The 18,466-nt window shown below is 29.4% G+C and overlaps 1 protein-coding gene and 1 long non-coding RNA gene across 7 annotated transcripts in view; one reads left to right on the forward strand and one right to left on the reverse strand.

Annotated features, from left to right (window-relative positions):
• The window catches only part of LOC123262141, a 118,810-nt gene extending 117,883 nt beyond the window's left edge, over positions 1-927 (forward strand). The window contains exon 5 of the long non-coding RNA XR_006508873.1: positions 850-927. This is a non-coding gene — a long non-coding RNA (uncharacterized LOC123262141). The remainder of the gene's footprint in view (positions 1-849) is intronic.
• The window catches only part of LOC123262138 (optomotor-blind protein-like), an 89,994-nt gene that overhangs the window by 50,906 nt on the left and 20,622 nt on the right, over positions 1-18,466 (reverse strand). For 4 of the 6 annotated variants that reach the window (XM_044724242.1, XM_044724240.1, XM_044724239.1 and 1 more), the window contains one exon: positions 862-975. In XM_044724242.1, the coding sequence (XP_044580177.1) occupies positions 862-975 (114 nt within the window). Of the gene's footprint in view, positions 1-552; positions 667-861; positions 976-18,466 lie in introns of all 6 variants that reach the window. The other 2 variants (XM_044724241.1, XM_044724238.1) reach the window with 1 other exon arrangement.

Consider the following 18,466-nt stretch of genomic DNA (forward strand, 5'->3'; position numbering starts at 1 on the left):
TTTTAAAACACATGAAACTTGAAACAAAGTATATACTATCAGTACACATGCTAATCGCGATGGAGATGAAAAAATTGTCTGAAAATATTGAGAATTTATAATTAATCAAACTAATTAAAATTTTATTATGTTGGTTATAAAAAGAAATAATAATTATTGATAACTGCTAATTTTTCTTCATCTCCATCGTCGATTCAGAGCTTGCGATCCCCATACCAGTCGAAAAAATGATCTTCCATAGTTCCTTATAACTTACATTAGTATTATAAATTTAATTATAAACACGTGTAGGACCATAAAACAGGTAACTGGTGCTGATCAATTAAAAAAATATTTTTAAAAAAGTATATTGTATACCTTGCTTGCTTATTGATGATACCAATTAAGTTAAAGCATCAGGATATTTTTTGGTTAATAGAAAATAATTATTTTCGACGAGTATGAGGGATTGTTCGCAGCGCACGCTCCACGTTTACAACGCAAGGGATTAATAACTAAAAGTTCGATAAATTTTGATGACTAGAGGAAAAAATGAGTCATCCGGATAATCACCTGTTGTGAAATTTATATCGGCAGTCATCGGATGCCGCGATGTCCATCAGAAGTATGTAGCTAGCTCGTTTGTCTAAACCGGACACCCTCACTTTATAAGCGGGAAACATGCGTCTGCGAACAATTTGCAATTGCAAGAAAACAACATTGCCAATTAGTTGATTTCTTTCGTCCACTTTTTGTTTTTTACATTTTTTTATTAACTATTTATGTATTTATATCGGTGGACGAATATGCTGGTAAATTTATAGCACCCAAAAGGCAATGAAGTAATTTATATTTTATTTGTTTCACCAGCAAATTGTCTACCTGTTGTGGAATTTATATCTGTAGTCATCGGCTGCAACAATATCAAGAAGTAAGATGTATTTGGCCTTGGCATCCAAACCGGAAACTCGGAACTTCATTTGTGGAAACATCTGCCTAGACCCCGGATCAACATATTTACATACAGATTAGAATGCCTTATATATCTTTACATGATTATTTAATTATATACCTTACATTAATTATATATTAGTTATTATACAGTCATTGTATCAATGTGTTGGTCATTTAATCAAAAGGTGTCACGTTTGTTTAATCACAATATAATTCATCGCTTTAATATAACACATGCTACTTTAAAAGATTAAAAGATATATTAACATTTATAATCATAATCATTGTTTTGTTGGTGTTATAAATCTTAATCTGTAAGTAAGTACTAAAACTATTAGGTATAAATGATGTATGATAAAATACATCTTTTTTTTAATGACCAATTGTGTAATTTCAATTAATGGTATAGAATATAATAAGCTGTTTTATTTTAGAACGCAGTAAATAACATTTCTTCAATTTTCTCAATTTTACCTTGTATAAGAAAAACAATAACACTTTTTTGATTAATAAAAATTTGATTTAGATCTATGAAATATGTATTAATGATAAAGTTTTGAAGAAACGATACATTAAATTGTGTACTTAAAGTACTAAAAAATCCGATGATACAAAAAAAAAAACTAAAAATTTTGCAGTTCTTATGTTTTAAAATGGGCCAGCCGTATAAGTGAATAATTTTCATTCAAGCAAATAAATAATCATTTTAAAGGTTTTTTCTCATAATTTATCTATACTCACTTTGCATTACATTACAATGTAATTGAATGCAATAGCAAAATTTTATCAAATACATGGAAAGATAGATCTTTTTTTTATCGAAAAAAACGAGTTGATGAGCCAAATCGGAAAAGAGCAAAATTTGTCGAAAATTCCGTCATGAGCACAAATGCAATAGATAAATTTCTACCAAATTTATTAATAATTAATTTATCACAAGCATGTTTTTTAAAGCTGAATCAAATATAGAATTAATTCATATTTAAGATCTGCACTGAGAGAAAAGTGCATAGTTAACTGAATCATAACATCACAATTATGAAAATATAGTTTTCTGAATTTTTTTTTTGTAGTTACTCAAACTATGCATTAGTTTAAGTAACTATTGATAAATAGTTATATCGACTATATTTTAATAAATATGTTTATGTTATCGTGTTAAACAAAAAGATATTAGGTGACTGAAAGGTTTTTACGGACAACGTCTCAGATAGCTAAACTGGAAGAGCCCTTAGTTCGTAACCAAAAGATCCGGGTTCGATTCCCGGTCCGAGCTATCCGAATTATTTTTTCTGTTTTCTGAGTTAAAGTTAATCAAGATGGCTATCAAGCTGATATTTAACTGAAAATAGTTTAAGTAACTATCTATTGGGGTTCAATATAATAAATAATGTTAGGTACAAGAACTGCAATTAAATAGTGGTGATGCTATTTAACTAAATTTTCCTAGTTCAGTTGACCATATTTTTCTCTCAGTGTGAACCTTAGTATTGCTTAATGTGAGAAAAATAATTTTGTTAAGTATTAATGAGCATATTGTGTTTTTTGGGTAAATCACTTTGTTTAGTAAATAATGACTGGAATGAATCTTTTTAGTAAAATTCCTAATGTAACTTCATAAATATGAAGTTTTTATCAAATTTTTTTTATGGGTGTTTTCTAAACTTGCAGTCAACATTATTTTAAAATCCGAATTAATTATTTACAGCAAAGCATTTTCGGTTGTACAATTAGGTCTGTCCATTATAATATCAATTGATATGTCCGACTAGTTAACCAGTCCGACGGCAGCCATCTTGGCTCACCCTGTGTCCCGAGAATCCATGTCGCGTTTCTTCGAGTCTAAAGTTGTATTAGTGAAGACTAAAATGCTAAGCAACCGGTGACAAGCCCGACAGATAGAAAGTATGGCGACAACAAAAAAAGTAAATAAAATAAAGAAAGAATGACAAGTGAAGAAGACAGAAAAAGAATCGAAGGTAACGAGATAATAAAATTGCCCAGGCGACGTACAGAATTCATTGGTAAAGTAGGGTGCGTCTGACATTAATTCCAAGTATAGACCACCCTTTACGCTCAACAAATCAGTCGCGTACATTTTTATGTATATGAGACATTGAGATCCACCGTCAGTTTGCTTTTTTTTTTTTTTTTAAGTGAGTTGTTTTTATTATTTTTTTTTTTTTTTTAATAATTATTTTACATACTCGCAACCTGATTTCAAGGGAGAAGTATCATGTATAGACATTTACATTGCCGTAGATCCAACAAAGAGCGGATCTTTTTGAAAGTAATCCAGGAAATAAAAATTCAACCGGAAAATGAATGAAATAGTGCTGCCGCAAGGTAGAGCATTTACTTTTGGTTAGACTCAATAGAGAGATTTTCAGGAGCATCTGCCCACTGTTGGTCGAGTTTAAGTTTGAATAGCGGCGCGAAGAGTCGCGCGAAATACGTGTAGTGACAGTCGAGAGATATGATGAGAGAGCAAAAGACCGAAAAAGGGAGTATGTATACGTATAATCATGTCGCTAGCCAAGTTCTCATTTATGCCTCGGTGGGCTCTCAAGAGGATTCTAAGCCGGATTATCCGCACCAGCAAAAACATCCTCCAGATTTACCTTTTTACTCGACACTCGCCACAGGAGCACCCCCTACCCTTACCGTCTATCTTCTAATATATTCTCTACTTAAATTTTATATTTTATCAAAATGCTTCATATTTTGTAAATTTTTATTTTAAACACCAAGTAATTTTAAATGGAATTATATTGATAGGTTTTAATAACATTTTGAAATTTTTAAAAATAATTTATTACTGAATAGGCTTAAGCAAATTTTTAATTTTTAGATTAATCAGATAAACGATTGATTTAATTAACTGAAATATTCAACTGAATTCAAAGAACTAATTTTTACTAAAGCAGTTGCAGAAAGAAAATTAATTTAATTCAAGAGAAAAAATTTTTGAACTTCTTGTAAAAAAAATTTTCTGATATGTTCGTAAATAATTTTTTATATGACTTGATATGTAAATATCAGGCTTGATATGATGATATAAGACTATTTATAATTTTTCGACCAAAGATAATGCAGGAATTATCCGACAGATGGCGCATGATCGCTAAATCGTCTCACTACAGGAGAGTTAAATTCCTAAATAAAAATATGACGCATTTGTTATTGTTTTTTCGTTTAATCAACTACTATTTCATTTGAAATGACTGACACCACAAGCCATAAATAAAAATAATGAGGTTACTTATCAGGGAAATCTTGCGAAAATATAAAATATACCATGAGGGATGTAATCTAATTAACCTCAGATGTATTATTATTATTAAAAAAAAAATGCTATAATTTTCTTGATTAATTTTCAAATTCACAAGATCCTATCAATGACTCGTAACCCAATCTCAATCTGTTAAAAAAATATTTTTAATTACGAAATCATAAACATTCCGCTAGCATATTATACGATCATTCGTTTTTTATGAGATCCAAGAGCGTATAATATAAATGAGGCGCCAACAAGACGCGAAGATGATCAGACTGAGAAAAGAGAAGCTGATGGAACCCTGAGGAGGTTAACTATATAACTATAATATTCGTATGTATTATGTATATAGGCGTTTCGTTCACATAAGGTGTCGACAATTTTTGGTTTTAATAGCCGACAAGTCTCGACTATTAAATCGACTCAAAAATAATATAATAAATAATACACGAGCAAGTTAATTTCACAAAATTATAATGCTTCAATATTTTAATATTCTCAAAATTAAGCAAAAATTTTTTAATAGTCTATTTCGATAACGATTCAATAAAATTTATCGCCGAATTGATTACCTATAAAGCCTAAATTTTTTTATTATAATTCTAATTAATTAAAACATTCTTTTTCTAGATATATTCGAATAATTATTTAATTATTCATTGTTAAAAAAAATATAAGTTTTGGAGGCTCTATTTTCAACAGACCAAAATAAAGAAGTAAATTTTGTTCAATTCAAATGATTTGTACAGTGTCAAAAAATAAACACTCATTAATGAATAGCAATCACAATTGTGAGTTGCATATAAGAATGTTGTCGATAAATCGAACCGCAAATTGTTATTTATCGCGGAGATCATTAGCGACAGAAAGATTATTAAATTCTGTGTATATATACTCGGTAGCAATTTCACTCCACTCAATATTTATACTGGCTTTCCATTTGTTTCTGTAAATTAAATATTTTTAACAAGTAAAATAAATAGTTTATCTAAAAATTGTAAACATATTACAGCAGGATTGGGGAACAAAGATGATCAGCAGAGTACGAGCAGGTATAGTATGTCGGCGTGTCTCTAGACTGTTGTTTAACAAATCGGTACAAACGATCGTTGTAAAGCAGTTAGGGTTGAGTTTATATGTGGCTCTGAACCTTCAATGCAGCATTGCAACGTCCAGTTTGCTAAAGAGAGATGAGCAAGACGATAGGGGACCGATAGTCGCCAGTCTTCTTTATTTCTTATTTCTCATGCCTTTTTATTTATTTCTCTCTCAGTCCTCTTTGTCTTTTTTGTCTTATCTTTTGTTCGTTCTTACCTAGTCCTCTCACTAGCATCACATTATCGTTCTCCGTTTTGGACAAGAACCCCTGCGGAGACTGGACGCACAGTGTCCGATCGAGTCACGATTGTTTTCCTTGTTATTATAAATTGTTGGAGAAAAATCTAATATTTGTGGCATTAGTTCACTTTTTTGACTAAAATTATCGGTCAAGTTAAAAATCAATAATCTTCATGAGAAATTTAATTTAAAAAAAAAAGAACCTAAATTAGACCTTACATTATAATGTTAATTAATTTTGAAGTATCAGCAAACACAATAGAATTTTTTAAACTTCTATTTTCCAAAGTTTAGTTCTGAATAGCCCGAATTTTCTTGAGAGACTAAACATTCTAGTAGAAGTATACTACCACGCCACCTTCTGGTGATTTCGATCAACAGTCGAGAATACAATAGAAGTATAATCTCCGCTGTATTCACTCGTTAAATAAATGTATTTGTATAAAAGTAAATAATATGGCTAAACGAAGGATAGAAAATCGAGTCTGACCGCCTAAAATACATTAATTATACACTGAGAAAAAAGTATTTTGCTATTAAGGATATTTTTTTTGATAATCAAAATACTTGGTATTGTGTTACTAAGAATACGTGATATTTTGATAATCACAATAAGTTTACTGATTATCACAATACCTAGGTATATTGATTATTAGTATACCAATATAACGCACTATTAGATGTTTATAACCTCACTTTACTAGCACAAATTAATTGAGTTATAAAACTAACAAAACAAATAAAAATTAAAATTAAAAGTGTAATAATAAATTTTTTTCAAGCTAATATAATAAAGATTAGTTGAATTCTACTTTCACCAGTGCATAAATCAAATAAACTGACTGACAGTGTTAAAACGTCGACGGCAGTGATAGCGCATATATTATGGTATTACTGCGCAGAGTATAGGCCTTGAACTGACTTATATTTTGATAATCACAATACGTGGTATTTTGATTATCAAAATACCGGATATACTAATTATCAAAATACTTTTTTCTCAGTGTAATCAAACAAAATAATATTGAGCTAAAATTTTTAAAAGGGTACTTCACAATAACCATATAAAGGAATTGAAAAAAAAATTTAGTTAATAAATTGTATTTTTCAAAAGTTATCGTGTTTACAAGCCCATGGACAATTAATAAACCAACGTCATAAGTCATGAAAATAATTATTTATTAAAATTTTTAATTGTACTTGAAAATTATGTTATTTAATTCCAATATAAAATTACGTTCATGTTTTTTGTATCTTTATAGTGATAATACAATGAGCTTCTAATTAATTTCACATCAAGTTTCTGTTTTAGTCTATCTAATGATTACTACACTTAAATTAGTCTACAATCTCTATCGTAATAGATAATTGATTAAAATCAGTTGTAATTGGTACTAATTAAATTAGATATAATTGGTTCAACGTAACACTCTTAAGTTAATTATTTTAAATATATTTCGAAAATTATATTGTTCACATAAAAATTTAATCGATTGATTCAAAAATTTTTCAATACACTCATTGATCAATTTTTTTTTTTCTATTATTGTGTATAGTATGAGTTTCAAATTTTCTGGCGCAATCGTGCTCGAGGCATGAAAAAACTATTTCTTATGATTAGTCTTTGCTATCTTTTGACTAAAAGTGTCCACTACGATTTAATCTGGGCATTGGATGAAATAAAAGCGAGGATGGTTAAAAAAAAAAACACCAAAAGTCGGTCATCATGAATAGGAAGTTGAAAAAATTGAGGGTAACCTTCCGCGTGTCAATGTACGTGCACATCATCAAAAAATTTATGTGGGTATCCGCATGTATGAACTTATTACGCATGCATATATGTGTAGGTAGCTTAACAACACTCAGCAAGGGTCTTTCCTCAAACATGAAACGACGACGGAAATGAAAATGCAATCGCGTAGTATACGTTTAAACGGCAGTGCAGGGTCATGTTACTGCACTCACTGGTGAGTATGTTGTGATGTATAATATAATGTATCCCGAGTCGAAATTCGAGTTCCGTTTTAACCGTAATTTTTTCCCATCTCAATTTTACGGTCAAAACAGACTTGGCGCTGTATTGATAGCTCATTTAAACTGAGCCTGGTTTCACCGTAACTAGTGGAGTTTTGTCCCATTCTACCACGATTACGGTCAAACCAGGCTTGAAATAATGATAATAATAATAATAATAAATAATAATAAATTAAATTTTAAAATTCTTAGGGGTCCGGGTTCAAATCCAATTGAAATCCCATTTATTTATTTTTTTTTTGTTTCAATCACTGCAATAATAATTATTATTATGAATAATAATTATTATTGTTATAAAAAATAAGTAATAGTAATTAATAATAATTGTCATTAACATAAAAATTTGTAATTAACAATTATTACAATTACTACTATCAAGATTGTTTATGAGCACAAAAAAATATATAAAATTAATTTTGTAATAAAAAAAACAAAAATGGATGATTTCCCAAATTTGAGTCTTTTTTTTACGAACAGGGGTTATTTATTGTCCAGTTTATACATATTAAGGAGTAAGGAAATAGGAGGAAAGGATTACTTATGGTAACTTAATTTAACCTAATATTAACCTAATACGCTTCGTAAATAAAGAAATAAATAAAAGTCGCTTTGCCCTAACCGAGAACCGAACTTGGAACCTATCGCTCGTCAAGACTTACGCGCTACCCGCATCGCTACACTGCCGATTGGTAAAAGGCGAATCTCAGTAGTCTCATTTCAATTTTTTAACTAAAAACAAATTATGAAAAATTTCAAATTTTGGGTTAAAAAAAAGTTTTAGCAAAATATCGAAAAATCGATAATTAAAAAAATTTTTTTTTTCTACTTGTAAAATATTTTTTTTATCAGAGTAAATCTAAAATAGAAAAATTTTTTTTAATTTTTGAAAAATTTCAATTTTAGAGTAAAAAAAATATGAAAAACGTCAGTTTTTCCCTTTTTGAAAACCCTTCTCTGAGATTATTATTGTTATTATTATTATTAAATTTTTAATTTTTAAATGTCAACTTTTCATGTTTTTTATTAATTTAAATTTTCGCGCCTAAGAACTACAAGATGGCAAGAGAAATAATAATAATCAACAAGATGACAAATATAGTAATAATATTTATAATGATAATATTATACTCCTGGAAATTTTTACGGTCAAAACAGACCTGCGTACGCCTGTTTTAACCGTACTTATTCTCCGATACCGTCTTGTACGGTCAAAATAGACTCGATTTTTAGCGGCATATTAGACTTCAAAGAGTTGGGACATTTTTACGGTCAAAACGGGACTCGAATTTTTACTCGGGATATATCAAAACCCAGTTACTCTAAATCACTTCTATTTAACATTCAAATAAACTATTTTCACATTACACTTCAGTCATTGATTTTTCAAGTCAAAAATGGATATATTTACTCGCAACCGTTGTTATTTAATGCCGGAAATAATTAACGGTAATTGCGTTCCATTTGAATACTGTTTTTCTTTCAGACTAAAGTTAAGTGGTTTTGGTGGTAATTGTTTTTATTTTTGTCATTTTCTGTGCTCTTTCTCTGATTTAATATCTTATACATACAGTGACTTTTAAATTACTGTTTTTAAAATTACTTTTTCGAGATATTGAATATAAACTAGAGCGATATTTCAAACATAATACATTGTTATTCACGGATAAGTGTATCTTAAAGTTACTAATGGGAATACAATTACCAAAACTACTGTGACTTTGTAATGAGCAATAAATTATTAACAAGGTTGAGATAGAGGAAAAAAAATTTTTTAATCACTTTTTTTTTATGCTTGGCATTTAACGCTAAGCATCAATTTATTTAAGCTGTAAAAAATTTATTCTTCTAATTCTTTGAATTTATTTAATTTGAAAACATTATTGAAAATTCTACATAACGATAGATTTAAATAATTTTTTTCCACAAGAAAGTTCAGTAAAAGATAAATAATTTAAACTATTGTTAAAGATTTTATAGTGATTAAATTTACTCAAAATTTAAACTAGTAGATATAAAAGCGTGAATAGAAGAGAAAAATCTTGTTATGTTTTTTGTTCTGCTATATTCTGCAGGATAAAAAAGAAAATTTTTCAATTGTTTTTGATTGAAATATTACAATTATGTATTTAAGTGTAATAATATGATCGTTTTAAACTGTAATCTAAAAATCTAATAATAGAAAAAAATTACAATTTTATATTTTCACCTATCTCAAGTTAAAAAATTTCTGCAGGTAAAAATGAGCATCGCCAACTGCTGATCTCAAGCCTATTAAAACAAAACAAAGCTAAAAAACATCTGGCTAAAACAAAGCAATGAAAGTATTTTAAAATTAATATCCATGATTATAAATGCGTAAAAGTTTGGTAAATGTTGGCATAGAAAAATAAATATGATTTGAATAATGAGATATATCAGAAAAGTAATTAATCAGGCCCCAGGATTCTCCTAAAAGAATGTTAATAAGTATATGACCCTCCTTTTAGCCATCTGCTAAAGATTGTTCTGATGTTGTATTAATACAAGGCCTTAATTTATTAACAGAGATATTATTTAAATAGAAAAAAGCTAATTAGACACTGACAGACAATGCCATTAAAATAATAATAATAATAAAAATAATGTCGATAAAAACAAAAACAATATGGGTCTTAGAGACCACCCGTTAGAGAGTTACAGTGGTTTTCTCACACCTCAAAAAGAGGCGTAATAGATCACGTCGAGAAACCCGCAAGCTGGAGATTATTTTCTACTAATAAGAAGACCTGTTATACTTATATTTATATTTATATGTAACTCTAGGTCTTGTGCATGATAATAATATGCTTGACAGTAGTATAGAACTGAAATAAACCAAGAGGTCTGAGTTTAAATTCCAAATTTCATCACCGAGATGACCATCCAGTAGAAAAAGAAAGAGAGAGAGGGGTCTCTGCACTGTAAACTGGACCCATGTAAACCGCGGGAGATAAGGCCACGGTGTAAGTTTGGCTGGCGCCACGTATTATTTATATATTACGGCGTTGAGGGCATAAGAACCGTGGAAGTGAAGGTATGATGAGAGTAGAGATGGAGAGGAGACGTAAGGCCCGTGACGAGGGCATGAGGATACCAGCGACGCGCCAAGACGCCCACTAAATTATTATTTGTTCTTGGCGAGCCATAAACGCCTAAATTATACTGTGGCTACCTTGAAAGGGGCCCAAGACCCAGAGTAGCTCCCTCAGCTAACCTCACGCTCACGCTCGATCTCCTCCTCTCATTTCGAGCCCAGGAGTCAGCAGTCGGGGCCCTAAGGACACTACCACCGTGACCAACGCCACTTAAAGACAGGATTAGTCAGGCTACACGCTTTTTTAACCACCTCAATTTTTGAAACGCTCAAGATGTCACGACTAAACTTTATCTTTTTAAACTGTATCGTCCTTTTTTATTGTCACACTTTAGTAGGATAATTTCTTTTTCTTTTTTTATTGTTCTGCCGAAAATTAAGTTGAAATTGCTTTTGTGATGTAGTACTTGGAATTTTTAATTTCAAATCGCTTTTGAAATAGATAAATTCAAAATTTGACATAAAACTTTCGATAAAAAAAGGAATTTAATTATTTTCCTTACACATCAGCGCTACCTTTAGGGTGAAATCGAAATTACTTTTGACAACCATCTATTTTTGCACTGATAAAAAATTTAATTTGATTTTAAAAAAGATATTTTGAACTAAAAAAATTATTTTGAAGAATTTCTTGTGAATCAAGAAATTTTTTTTGCCTAAGTAAAATTTGTTAACAGAATTTTTTTGCATGATTCGAAATAAACTTCTTGAAATGATTTTCTTAGCTCAAGATTTTTCCTTAATTTTTTTCTCAATGTACGCAAGGAGTTTGTACTTTTTTGGCTTAAAATTTCAGTAAAAAAAAAAAGCAAAGTCTCGAATAAATAAGTGTATTTTACTTTAGAAATATCTCTCACCTCGCGTGCAGAAAGTGGTCTTACCGCGGTTCCATTTCGCCCTGGAGGTAAAAAAAGTACGAAAAGAAGTGTATCAAAAAAAATAAAGAAAATGATAAAAAAAAGAGTACAGACTGAATGAGCAGCTTGAAGAGTGAATGTACGTGCGTCAAGATATAGTGGAAGGAAGAAGGAGAGAGAAGAGTGAAAAAAGGTTAGAGATAGAACTCGTACTCTTCACCAACCCTTTCACACTTTTCTATTCCACCCCCTCGTGCGAGAATCCATACGAGTATTCTCACGTCTCTGAGTGATAGACATAAAAAGTGCGTCCATCCACTGCATCGATATATGTATATGTATATATATGCATGTAAGTATGTATGTTGATGTTTTTTCGACTAGTATGTTGTACATGTTACACACAGAGGACGTGTGCATATGTGAGAGGAGGAATAAAACAAATGGTGCGATGACGTAAAAGTGGGGAAGGGCGAGGAGAAGGGGAGGTGGGTTAAACTACTGCATACAACAGTGAGGGATAAATTCCAGATCCCGTAGGAGCGCGAAAGAACGGAAGAAAGAGGAACGGGAGAAAGAAAGAAAGGTGGGTATGTGCAAACCGAAGAAAAGGTAGGAAAGTGTGGTGGAAGGAGTTTCGTAACAGCTTTCTATTTGCATACTACCCCCTTTTCAGCCTCGCCCTTCGACACCAACGGTATTTGCATTGAGAAATTGGCCGCCAACTACGCCACAGGCGCCCTTCTCTTCCTACGAGCTCTCGCACGTTATTCTCGTTTTCACGGTTGCTTCTCCAGGGAATTTCTCTGCACATCTACTTTACCCAAGAACTAACTCCTCAATGCTTCATAATAGCTGATCAAGTTAATGTCGAAAGGTAATTAATTCACTGAATTTTTCATATTTTAACAGTCGCTTAATTAGCAGAAAATTTTTTTTAATTTCTTTTTTGAGGGTTATCAATGCCTGCATTTTATTCTCTAAACTTTACTTTCAAATTCTCTTTTTTTCCGATAACTTTTTCCATTCAATCAAACTTATTTTAATAAATTGATACTATTTTTAATGAAAATTGATGAATTTTAATATTACTCTGCAATTTTTCTAATAATTATTTCCGATATACGCCAGCAACCCTCGAAATTCTAATAGGTTTCTTAGAACGCACTAGTTTGTAATATAACTACACAGAAAAAAAATTAAGTTCAATCAAGTGAAAAATTCTTGAACCAAGAAAATAATTTTGAAAAATTTCATTGTCTTGAATCAAGACGAAAAATTCTTAAATCAAGTAAAATTTACTTAAACCAAGAAAAATTTCTTAGTTTAAAAATTTTTCTATTCAAATCAAGAAGATGACGTTCTTTAAAATTATTTAATTGAATCAAGTTAATTTTTTTTTCTGTGCACTATGAATTGAAAAGTTAATAAAACTTTTTTAAGTGGGACCATCCTACTGAAAAAAATTGATCGAATAATCGGAGAAATATTTCCAACAAACTGTAAAGGAAAAAAATCGAGTAAAATACTTTGAGTGCAGACTATATAGATTTTAAAAGTCGTATCTGGAATCATACATACATACGAGTACTCATACACGCACATACACATAACACTTACACTGGGAAAGTGCACATGTGTTACGTAGTTGAGTACCAGGGCAGTAGCTCTTGAGCCGCTCTTGACAAAAGAAAGGTGCAAGCGCGAGGGCAAGTGAGAAAAAGAGTCTACTGTGATATAATTCGAGTGAGATGGAAAAAATGTAATGTAAAAAAACGATAAAAATTGTGATGCCGAGGGAGGAAGAAATAGAGATGAAGGAGTATGCTGCAACCCGCAACCCTTTGATTATCACACTAACACCAGCGTCAATATTATATGGAAACCCGTCACGTCTTCATTGCATCGTGCCAAGCTGGCTTCTTAGGTACTAACATATTATAAATTATGAATTATAAATTTATGATAAAATGCTAGCTTGTTAAGTGTTTTTTTTTTTTTTTCATTTGTATGATTAAATTATTTTATAATAATGACATGTGATCATTAATGTAACTGACGTTTTATCTATTTAATAAAACTATTCATTCATTTATCCTAACGTTTACCGAGATAACGATTTAAATGTGTAAAGTATATAATATGTTGGAGGATAATTGATGAAATTAATCTTTCCAGCAAGAAATAACTAATAGCTAACAAGAGTGAATGGTAAATGACATGATATAACAAAAAAAACTACATACATATACCTAAGGATAAATTTATACGTAAAACAGTAGCCGCAAGATTATTAATTTGCGGTGAATTAAAAACCTCTGGTGTTAAATAAAAAATACAGTATTGCATCTAACATCTGGTAAATTATTTAATACTAATGAAATTTTAATCTCAACGTTGTGCAGTATAGTTGTGCAGTTTCTTAACATAATACTTGACTTTTGTTGGGTAGAGTATAACTGGTCTCAGTATTATAAACCGACATTGAGATAACAGAGCATGGTAAAATGGTCATTATCTATTCACGCCACTGGCGTGCCAATATAAATGCTAAGTGGAGGAGCACGTATGTCGGTACCTACCACGTCAACTCACCGGGTGATCAAACTATTAATATTATCGTTATTAACATTTTATTAAGAATAATCGAGTGGATATTGATTATTGAGACAACTCAATTTTATAAAATACTTGCCGAAAATTAAAATAAAAAGAAATTTACTGAAAAATATGCCTTGGAATTAATAATTTTTATAATAATAATGATGTTGAAACTATGTAATTACTTTTATCTTGAGAAACTACGTCTTATATAGGTCTAGTAATTTTTTATGAGCATATAAAGATAAATACAAGAGTGTAAAGTATATTTTACAAGCTATTTTAAAGTTTTGCACTCACTAAAGTTCGAATTAACATTTAAGTAGATCAAATTTTTTTTTTCATACTCTGCAATATTTCTTACACCTATCTTTTTTCAAAGCACGATGTGATTATTTTATACATAATTTTTTACTATTTATTTTTTTAATGTAAAAATAATTTTACTTGGCCGGGATTCGAACTCAGAACTTCAAATTAAAAAATTCAATATAATTTTTTGTATGCTTGGAAAATTTTATATAAATACTTTAATAAATAAATAAATTTATTATTTATTTCAAATAAAATTTGATACTGCATATGGTTATATTACACAGTGAGTGTTGATTGCACAAAAGTAGGGTCGTGGGTTCGAACCAAGCGGAGAGCGTGCACCGTATTTAAGTGTCCATTAATGCATTAGTATAAAAATTCAAAACACATTCAAGTACAATAATAATCCATTAATTAATATTGAATGAAACTAATTCCATTAATAAAAACTTGAAAATAAAATAGTAAGAAAAGTAATTATAATTATGTATTTTCTAATCAGCTGCAAAGTATTAATTTAATGTAATTACTACTACACGATTAATATCAGTATTTTTTTATATAAACATAATAAATGTCCAAGACTTATTTCCTCCGGGTATTTAATAATAAAAAGATCCTGACCGCTAATTCAAAAGCTAAGAGCATTGAGCATGTGAAGGAGTGAAAAAGGGAAAAAGACTTCACATATAAGCGGGAAGAACATGCACATATGCATACATTCTCTTTGCATGTGTGAGATTACATGTATGCACCTCTCAGAGAGTCCATCGCAGCGATCGATCGAGTCACTATGAACGCTTGGCTTCACTCAGAGGTTATACTTTAGGGACGATTGCATGCTCACAATTATCCATGAAATAAATGTATATATGTATGATGTGCATACTTGAAAAAATAATAACATCAACAACAAAATAATAATACTTATAATAAATATTTTTATTTTTTATAATGAAATCTTCAAATTAAACATAATGAAATAATTGTTGGTACTTTACATATTTATATACTTTATACAATATGCTAGTATGAATGTTATAATTATGTGAAGATGCTAAAACACTTTTTCCAGCTGGCTAAGTAGCGTAAGAGGGTGTGAGGGCGCTTTACCGTGAAGTATTTGAGTGTTTAACCTATATGATGATGCGATGTCTTATTTAGCAGTGCATACTTAGCTGCTAAAGCAAAAGGTTAAGGTTTAAAAATAGTCGGGCTGAATTATGTCATGTTCATATATTTTGGCGAAAAAAAGTGAGGAATGAAAATGCGCACTTAGTAAAAGTACAACCAAGATATTAAGATTGTTTATATTCCACACTAATAGAAGGATTTAGTTCTATTTAATAAGATTTAGTAACAGATACTAAATGATTTAGTAACAAACCTTTCGTTACCAAATATTTAGTAAAAGGTACTAAATCATTTATTAAAGCCCATTTAGTTCCACCAAATAAATATTTAGTAGTATTTAACAAATGATTTATTGGTACTCAATAAATCGTTTATTGGTATCAAATAAATTAATTTTTTCACTAATTTTAGCATGTAACCTAACTTTTTAACTTAAAATAAATAAAAATAATAAAAATAAATAATTTTAAGTAAAAATATAAAGTATTATGAAGAAAAGAATCTCATAAAATTATATTTTTTCGTTTGAGACATTTATAAAATTTAAAATTGAACAAGTTTTTAACACATCAATAATAGACAAATTAAAAAATGTAAACTAAATTCCACTGAGGAAAGACATAAATAAAAGATATTTATTGGGAATATTTGTGTTTTTAAAGGTTTAATAAATCTCCCAAAATCGAGCTGAATAAAATAATCTAAGTTAGTGAATAGGTTATGTATCACATAACCATTGGAATTAAAGCATAGCCATTTACCGACAATACTTGCCAAAGAAATATTTAGTACCTGTTACTAAATATTATTTGGTGGAACTAAATATTTATTTCCATGTAATAAGGCTTTGTTCATACAAAGAAATCATTTATTAAACTGTAACAAATAATATTGATGGGTACAAAATATTTGTTTCTCCCAAATAAATGAATAAAAATTTTGTTACTAAATCAGTTTAGTACTCCGTATTAAATCCTTCTATCAGTGCATGATGATGATAGGTATGCTATATTACCATTAGAATGTGCAGGATTTTAAAATTAAGCATATAAGTATGAAGAATAAAGAGTATACTTGTATAATAATGAATTGCTCGACTTTGTTAAGTTTGAAATAATTCACACTCTATTATCTCCTCCCCATGGCAAGCGGCGACGTGCAATGCATGTTATAAGTATGCCTGCTTGCATTGTACGTGACACATATAACAGATAGCGATAAGGTGCGTTATGGATATATATGTATAGGCAAATAGACAAGTGGCGTGTGTTGGAGAAATAATAGCCAAACGATACAAACAAACTGGACGTGGACATAGACAGACGAAACATAATTTTTATGTTAATATTTAATTATATTATTAGTATTATTACACATTAAATTGCGTTCTCCTAGTTAAGTCTTCAAGAACTTGTCGGTTAGGCTGGGCTTGTTTTTAACTGACTCAAATAAATTCCGAGTTTTTAACTGTGTCTCACTGAAAACTTTAAATATTACCTACGATTGTAAGTAGTAATAAAGAAATGTTCAGCACATAATCAACTTTCGAATTATGGACATTATGCTACGAACACGTGGACGATAGACAATGAGTTTAAAGTTCCCTGTTTGGGTTTATGTAATTTAAAACTATGGTACTTTTCAGTATGTTATTTTAATGTTCTACTTAATGTAAGGAGTTTTCAGTGTCAATCCGAAGCACCTGGTTTGTTTGTAAATGTTGTGAATATTTCAGGCTATTCTTAAACATTTAATTATGTGATCGATTATGATTAACCTTCAATGGTGAAGGACTGTTTTGGAAACGCCCGAGGACAATAATAATTTAGAATATTTTATTTCTTGTTTATTAACGCATTCACAATTATTTATGTTAATTGATTTTGAGGTTCTGATTATTTCTAGAATTTTTTTAAAATTAAAAATTTTTTTTAAATTATTTTAAAGTTTTACAGAGAAGACTTTAACGTTTTTACTAAATTGTTAATATTCGAAATTTTAGATTTATTTGTAGATAATAAATTTTTTAATTATTGTTAGAATTTTAATTATGCTCAATATTAGACAATAAAAAAAATTTGTCAATTTTTTAATGTTTACAAATTTTAAAAAACGATAAATTGAAAGTATACACAGTAAAAAATTTTGCGTCATTGCGTCAACAAATTGTGTGTTAAAAATAAAAAAAAAAAAAAATTTGATTTGTTACCAAAGACTAATACCTAATATTTGTATAATAAAAATAAGGAGAATTGTAATTGTAATGTGTAAGGAAAAAGTGTATAATGTCGATTTTTACTTAAAAAGAATTATTTAATATTTAATATTTAATTTAATAAAATTTTTTACTGTGGATATTGAATTTTAAACATTGGTTTAAAATTGTTAATTGAAAAAAAAATTTTTTTTTTTATTAACTCTTAAAATTAATGATAAAAAAAAATTATTGTTCTATGGCTTTTGTTAAATAATTGAAACTCAAGATATAACAATACAATTTAATATAATAGATAAATGACTATAATTATCAAGAGTTGCTTGTGAATAGTAGAAATTAAAAAAATATAATTATAACGATTAAAGCTCGAGATATTCTGTTTTAAATTGATAAATCATGGTACAAAGTATTGATAAAGCAGCGGAAATAAAATATTTATTCCATAACAGTATCTCAAAATGAATCAAATGATTTCGTCACGTCAACATGATGAACGATAAGCTCTCACCTTATATATTTATTAAAATCGGTGTATCATATGCATCAGTATATTGATTATAGCGTATGCACATTTACACATGTGTCAGTACAGAGTGCATATCAGCACCGTAGAGAAATAATAATAGTAATAAAGCCCATTGAAATAA

Source organism: Cotesia glomerata, linkage group LG3 (genome assembly GCF_020080835.1).
Source record: "Cotesia glomerata isolate CgM1 linkage group LG3, MPM_Cglom_v2.3, whole genome shotgun sequence".
Classification (NCBI taxonomy): domain Eukaryota; kingdom Metazoa; phylum Arthropoda; class Insecta; order Hymenoptera; family Braconidae; genus Cotesia; species Cotesia glomerata.